This window comes from Lottia gigantea, assembly GCF_000327385.1.
Source record: "Lottia gigantea unplaced genomic scaffold LOTGIsca_21, whole genome shotgun sequence".
In the NCBI taxonomy this organism is placed as follows: Eukaryota; Metazoa; Mollusca; class Gastropoda; family Lottiidae; genus Lottia; species Lottia gigantea.
Window position 1 is genome coordinate 3,152,418 of NW_008708458.1, and position 8,462 is coordinate 3,160,879.

The 8,462-nt window shown below is 36.5% G+C and overlaps 1 protein-coding gene across 1 annotated transcript; it reads left to right on the forward strand.

Moving 5' to 3' along the window:
- Positions 1-1,931: 1,931 nt before the first annotated feature.
- LOTGIDRAFT_159759 (hypothetical protein) lies at positions 1,932-7,742 on the forward strand (the record flags this gene model as incomplete). The annotated part of the gene is made up of 11 exons (XM_009054250.1): positions 1,932-2,119; positions 2,449-2,594; positions 3,165-3,338; positions 3,796-3,958; positions 4,248-4,298; positions 4,937-5,137; positions 5,488-5,599; positions 6,290-6,399; positions 6,651-6,731; positions 6,961-7,107; positions 7,589-7,742. 11 exons carry the CDS (start codon positions 1,932-1,934, stop codon positions 7,740-7,742), a joined length of 1,527 nt encoding a protein of 508 aa, XP_009052498.1.
- Positions 7,743-8,462: the final 720 nt, after the last annotated feature.

Here is an 8,462-nt window from a genome sequence, read left to right on the forward strand (position 1 = left end):
CAAATTACATGACCTAGTAATGGATAGACAAATTACATGACCTAGTAATGGATAGACAAATTACATGACCTAGTAATGGATAGACAAATTACATGACCTAGTAATGGATAGACAAATTACATGACCTAGTAATGGATAGACAAATTACATGACCTAGCAATGGATAGACAAATTACATGACCTAGTAATGGATAGACAAATTACATGACCTAGCAATGGATAGACAAATTACATGACCTAGTAATGGATAGACAAATTACATGACCTAGCAATGGATAGACAAATTATAGACCTAGTAATGGATAGACAAATTACATGACCTAGTAATGGATAGACAAATTACATGACCTAGTAATGGATAGACAAATTACATAACCTAGTAATGGATAGACAAATTACATGACCTAGTAATGGATAGACAAATTACATGACCTAGTAATGGATAGACAAATTACATGACCTAGTAATGGATAGACAACTTACATGACCTAGTAATGGATAGACTAATTACATGACATAGTAATGGATAGACAACTTACATGACCTAGTAATGGATAGACAAATTACACGACCTAGTAATGGATAGACAACTTACATGATCTAGTAATGGATAGACAACTTACATGACCTAGTAATGGATAGACAAATTACATGACCTAGTAATGGATAGACAAATTACATGACCTAGTAATGGATAGACAAATTACATGACCTAGTAATGGATAGACAAATTACATGACCTAGTAATGGATAGACAAATTACATGACCTAGTAATGGATAGACAAATTACATGACATAGCAATGGATAGACAAATTACGTGACCTAGTAATGGATAGACAACTAACATGACCTAGTAATGGATAGACAAATTACATGACATAGTAATGGATAGACAAATTACATGACCTAGTAATGGATAAATGACTTACATAACCAAGTAATGGATAGACAAATTAAATGACATAGTAATGGATAGACAAATTACATGACCTAGTAATGGATAGACAAATTACATGACCTAGTAATGGATAGACAAATTACATGACCTAGTAATGGATAGACAACTTACATGACCTAGTAATGGATAGACAAATTACATGACATAGTAATGGATAGACAACTTACATGACCTAGTAATGGATAGACAAATTACATGACCTAGTAATGGATAGACAACTTACATGACCTAGTAATGGATAGACAACTTACATGACCTAGTAATGGATAGACAACTTACATGACCTAGTAATGGATAGACAACTTACATGACCTAGTAATGGATGTAATGGATAGACAACTTACATGACCTAGTAATGGATAGACAAATTACATGACCCAGTAATGGATAGACAAATTACATGACCTAGTAATGGATAGACAACTTACATAACCAAGTAAATTGCCCGAATCACTAACCTAGTTATGAGATTTTTGCCCGAAAAACTTACATGACCATTCAATCCCGGCATAGGTCGAGATAATACCTTCGGATTTTTCAACCCGGTTTCCCCCTGATGCAGGTAGGAGAGGCTGACACGGAAAAAGCGTCTAGTCGTTCGGATGGGACAATAAACCAAGGCTACAGGCTGTGCACGTTAAAGATCCCCGTCTTAATTAGCAGAAAAGTAGGACGTAAAACTCCCTTCACTTTATTTCATTTTTACATATGTCGAAATGTCATTAGATGTCCCAGATAAGTCAAAATGCCCTGCAAAATTTCGTCACCATTTAAGAGGTAATTACAATAGGTACAAACTGCATATTAGGCCAACATCTTGTACTTTAACCTATTGATAGTTATATTAATCAGGTCACTGATACAACAACAACATTTTTATATTATCTTCCTGTTGTTATCATCGAGACTAGGCCCAGACCTTGACTGCTGAACACTCTGTTTTCTCGTTGCCTTGTAACATTTATAATAAGATGTTTCTTCCCGGAAGGTTTCCGGTCAGATGGATAACCTTGCTGATAGCGTGCTTGATCAGTGTCGGAAGCTGTTATGATGTGGATGTGCAGCAATTTAAAGATTCCGGATTTCAAATCGGTCCAAAATTTGTCGGAGTTACCATCGATTCCGGTATATTCGGACATTTTTCAGAGCTGCAATTGCAGTAAGTCAAACTACTTCTTACTCATCTATATTGTTAAGCCGAAGGCTGTAGGATCAGAATTCCGATCAGGTTGAAAATCCACAACATCTTAATTTTTGATGAATTCTTTGTGTGCCGAAATCAGAAACGCTTACACACTGTTCATATCTCATTTAAAGCAAAACAGAAATAAGGGGTTGGTGACGATCCAGACTTCCAAAAGTCTTTTTTGTATATCCAGATTGTACACACATGGACATAATTATATGCAATAAGAACATAATGATATGATTTAGAATACATGATGATTTATTAGATAAAACCATCTTAAAGGTTCTGTTCTATTTCAGGAACCCTAAAGTGCTGACTCTGGCTAAAGGGTTAACCCCTAATAGAGTGCGTGTTGGCGGTACTGACTGTGATTTTGTTATTTTCAATGATACAGTAACTAGTGGTTTAAATAAACAGAGTAATCATACTAATACTTCCATGACTGGTAAGCTTCTTTATTCATTTCATACTCTCCTCTTCTTTATTTATCAACCGTTACAGAGAACAAAGTATCGAAAATACCCAATACTCAGTGTACATGAAGATGTGCATGTCTAAATATGGATAGTTCAATATTCAAATGTTAAACTCAACCTCCATCCAAAAAAGGAACAAAAAATGACAATTACAAAAACACCCAAGAAACTTAAAGGAGTACTTCCACTATCCGTTCGACCAATCAAACCTTAGTTTCAGAAACAGGATTTATTTTAGCTTACATAATCAGTAATAGTGTTCACAGCTCATCGTCAAATAGAATACACATATATAGGAATAGACAGTGAAATTTCTAGTTGGGGGTATATTTGAAGGAATTATGCGATGTTCGTGCGTTTTAGTACTTCTTCAGACTATTATTAAAGCACAATAAAGACCCAAAATCAATCCCCGAAAATGCCGACTGTTCCCCTTTAAATGAGTGTCAAGTTGATATTGACAATATGCCGATATCAAATCCGATAACGTCCGATGAACGGATCCAGTTGGAATAATGATTTTTATGGTTTATTTTCAGTTGCTGATTGGGACGAACTGAACAATTTTGTGAGGAGTGTTGGTTGGGATTTGATTTTTGATTTTAACGAGTTTCTGCGGAAGGGAGACAACTGGGATCCTACCAATGCCATAGAAATCCTGAAATACTCACAACAGAAGGGATATAAACTGTGGGGATATGAGCTAGGAAATGGTAATGTGCATTCTGATTAATTGGATTTGGCTTTTTCTTTCATTGTTCAGCTTCATCTTTGATTGTTCGGCCTCATCTTTGATTGTTCGGCCTCATCTTTGATTTTTCGGTTCTTTTGGGTACTCCTAATTGCCTAAACGCCTAATCGTTTGAAAGGCATACACGGCAAATCAACAGTCCTTTTCCCAAGCTAATGTAAACTGCAAAAAATAAGTCGACTTCTCATACAACATTATATGATCTTTCGCCTCTAGTGATCGGTCGAAAGGATATTTAGTCCATAGAATTTTAGCCTTGGTTACCATTATGTTTCTGGAGACTTATAATGTGGTAAATATATCTACAAAAAGAGAATTGCTCGCTGCTGTTGATTGTTGATAGTTTAACATACTTGTCCAAGGAACTGAGGTATGTCATATGATGTAACTTTGATCTATTTGCAAGGTTTTTCTTTCAGAATTGGATGTATTTCGAGAGAATAATCTATCTGTTCCACAGATCGCATCTGATTTCATTTACTTCAGACAGCTGTTAGAAAGTATGGCCGGAATATCACCTTTTACCCTACTAGGACCAGACGCTGGAACTGTGGAGAATAGATCCGATGTTTATATGACGGCGTAAGTTTCTGTCAATTTGAGGTTTAAGGAATACATAGGGTTTAAGGACTTCATGAAGTGTTTGAATCTGTGAAAATATCAACCACTAAATTATCAGCATCTTTATTTTCTTTCTTGAGCAGACATATGTATTGTAGGTACCTAAATTGCACCCAGTAAGATTATAGTTATTTGTTGAGTTTTTTTTAGTTTATTGCAGACGAACATTTTGTCAAAACTTCACTCTAAAAAGTGGTACAGGGATTAAAAGATATAGTAAGTCTTTACGGTTGTATCTTATTTATTACAGGTTCTTTAAAGCTGGTGGAGCTAATGCTATCGACGTCTCAACTTGGCATCAGTAAGTTCATTTTCTCTGTGCCATCTAATCAATGTCAAGTCTAAGTTAGCTTCAAACACTGCAGTCTTCTTGTTCATTCCTAAAAAATGAAAAACAATAACAGTCCAACTACATTGTATTGCAGATCTCAAGGTCCCATATTTGCTATAATTAAATGTTTTAATCGTTTTGAGAAAGCGTCAGATGGTTATGTTATATCGTCAGATGTATTTTTGGGGGTTTGTGGGATCGTGGCCTCAAACTCCTAACACAAGTAGGACCTACCATCTTGTAGCATCAGAATCGTACGAATCAGTCCACATCTGTTTTGATTAGAATACCAGATCCATTAACACACATGTTTACTTTACATGCTAATTTTTCCCCACCAGTAGAGTGGCGGACATGGAAAAAGCGTCTGGTCGTTCGGATGGGATAATAAACCGAGGCCCCTATGCTACAGGCTGTGTACGTTAAAGATCCCCCGACAGTTGGAAATCGAAAAAGAGCAGGCTAATGCCGCTGTCTTGGCAAAACTTTCCTCATTGCACCCTGCATGGCGTTGCCCGTCTTCATTAGCCCACATGGTGCAGAAAAGTAGGACGTAAAACTCCATTCATTTAATTTTTTTACATGCTAATTGAATTCCCTTTTCTCAGTTACTATATGAACAGTCTAAAAGCAACAGTTGAGAAATTCCACGACGTCAAGACTCTAGAATCGCTCAGACCAGAATTAACTAAAGTTATGGAAATCTGCAGAGAATATGCTCCAGGAAAAGAGGTTTGGTTGGGAGAAACATCTTCGTCTTATGGTGGTGGAGCTCATGACATATCTGATAGATACGTCGCTAGTTTCTTGTGAGTTATAACAAATATTTGAAATTGAAACAACTCGTCTTTCGAATGATATTGGAGTCATTTTGAACTGATATTTAACAGTATTGAGACAAGTGAATAGGTTGCAATACTTTTCAAGAAGCTTCAGACAAAAATTTTATGTAATTTGATGTCAATTTGGAATGGCCTCGATTGTTTTTGGATCACTTGGTTTAGTAAAATTCATTAGAAAATAATAGATTCAAACAGTCTGAAATCTTGATATGCTCTTTTTGCCTGATAAACACTTAGTATGCCCTTTAAGCCTGTTGATTAGCACTTATGACAATTAATATGAACATATAACTAGATAGGTGTATATCTTGTTTCAGATGGTTAGATAAACTCGGTCTGTCATCATCTCTGGGAATTCAAGGTATACTACGACAGACGTTTTATGGTGGAAACTATGCTTTAATGGGATCTACATTTGATCCCAATCCGGTAAGCTAAGATAATGGTCAAGATACCCAATCCGGTAAGCTAAGATAATGGTCCAGAGATCCCAATCCGGTAAGCTAAGATAATGGTCAAGATACCCCAATCTGGTAAACTAACATAATGGTCAAGAGATCCCAAGCCGCTTGTTAACATAATGATCCAGAGATCCCATTCCGGTAAGATAGCACAATAGTACAAAGATCCTAATCCGACAAGAAAACATGATGGTTCAGAGATCCCAATCCGTAAGCTAACACAATGGTGCAAACAGGCAAGCATATATATTATTCCAGATATCCCAATCCGGTAAGCTAATATATTGTTCCAGAGATCCCAATCCGGTAAGCTAATATAATGTTCCACAGATCTCAATCCGGTAAGCTAATATAATGGTCCACAGATCTCGTTCCGGTGTCATAACATAATAAACTAGCATAATGGGCTAGAGATCCCAATCAGGTAAGCTGGTATAAGGATAGGATATCATAAGGGTTTGGGGGATCACCGTGCGGTAAAATGGCATAAGAGTCCGGGGATTCCCATCCGGTAAGCTAACTTACAGTTCAGGGATCCCAAACCAGTTTTTACTTTGTGTGGCAAAGTTGTTTTCACGTCACTCGTCTCATTAATCGCATCTGAAGCAAGAAAAGTATATACTCATTCATATTATTGTAGCCTACTGATTTATTTTAGGACTATTGGTTGACCTATTTGTATAAAAGATTGGTTGGTAGTCCAGTTTTAAAGGTACCAGAGGTTTCCAGTGATTTCAGACTTTATGCTCACTGTACCAATACTAACAGGTGGGTGTATAGGCGTAGGCGCATTCGGAAATCATCGGTAGCTTCCGTAAGGCTATAGAGCATTAGAAGAACATTTACAGTACACCGTTTGTCGTAAGCGCTGAAAAATCCTTGCCACATGTTGCCCTTTAGACCCATTTGACAATTCTGTGACCCCTTAAAGGTCTCTTTACTTAATGATGCATAGAGACGCCACTATGAACTTTGAAAATCAATTCTATTGGACAAGAAAATACCTATTTGTATAAAAGATTGGTTGGTAGTCCAGTTTTAAAGGTACCGGAGGTTTCCAGTGATTTCAGACTTTATGCTCACTGTACTAATACTAACAGGTGGGTGTATAGGCGTAGGCGCATTCGGAAATCATCGGCTGTTTCCGTAAGGCTATAGAGCGCTAGAAGAATGATGTCAGTACTTAAAAGAGCATTTGATTGGTTAAGATTATGAATACAACTTTCATTCAAACCTCGCTAGATCTGCAGAATGGCCGAATTAAATAAAAAAAACACTAAAGATTATCTTGAGTTGTATTTCAATCATATTATTTTCAATCTGTTGTAGCTCCAGTCAATATGAAAAGGGGAGTATAACGATGTATTTTATGAATCTAGGAGTTGATACCATACCACTTGACTTTCCTGATATTTCTCACAACCCAGTCGATGTTTATATCTTCAGTCCAGGAGAATACAGAAACCTGACCTCCAAGTAAGTTGGCAACTTTCTCAGACATTTGACATTTGATTCCATGGAAAGTTTTAACAATGACTATATATCAAGCTATACGTTACCCTTTTTACATTACATACCTTCGGATTTTTCGATCCGGTTCACCCTGACTTCCGATTTATGAGACCTATTTATGAGAGTCATGCCCGAAAATCTTGCATTGGCCTCCACGTTTTTACGCCGAAAGGATCCATTGGTACACAAAAATTTGGCTAAAAACATTTAAACGGAATACATTTGTATATACAAGGGTACTGTTCACAATGGTCAAAACTCGGCCGATCTATGAATTGTTTGGAAAGATGATATCTAAATCGCATCCAAGTTATGTGACCACTTCACCAGACAGGTGTTTTTTTTTACTTTTACCCACGAGTCGCAAGCGTAAGAAGGGTTAAAATGACACAGCATAATTATACTAATGTCAATGTCTAAAGAATTGGAATCATTGTAATTACAGGAGTGTTAGAATGAATGGTCAAATTCTGGAATTGAAGAACGAGTACGAGTTACCGCCCTTGATACCAGAGAGTCGTAACAGCACGGTTAATATTGAAGCTTATGAGATGGGTTATATCGTACTCCCGAATGTTAAATCAACACCATGTCTTTGATATAAAAAAAAATGTTTATAAATTAAGTTATTTGTTAGTTATACCCACAGTGGAGGCAGTTTTCTAAATATTTGCTTTTTTTCTATTAGAACTGTCTTAAAGCGACAGAAGTTTAAAAACCCATTACATGATGTTATGTGATTGTACAAGAACTGGACGCCTTTTCTCTGAAGAGTGCTGCAGATAGCAAAAATTTACTATCCGATTTTTAAAATCTTTTGAGTGGACATCTTACAGTTATTAAAATGAGGTTTTCTAAAAAAAAATTATCTGTATCAATTCGAACCATTCCAATTTTAAATCTTACATCAGTGGTTCCTGCAATTCCACTTAAACTAAGCGTTTAATGATTTCACTAACCGCAGGATTATGCTGTCACATAAGGACTTAGTAACGCCATAAAACATTAGTTTCAATGGAATTGCAGGAACCACAGACGTCTGATTGAAATTGGGATGGTACAAATTAATGCTATCAAACTGCATATTAGGCCAACATCTTGTACCTTAACCTATTGATAGTTATATTAATCAGGTCACTGATACAACAACAACATTTTTATATTATCGTCCTGTTGTTATCATCGAGACTAGGTCCAGACCTTGACTGCTGAACACTCTGTTTTCTCGTTGCCTTGTAACATTTATAGTAAGATGTTTCTTTCCGGAAGGTTTGCAGTCAAATGGATAACCTTGCTGATAGCGTGCTTGATCAGTGTTG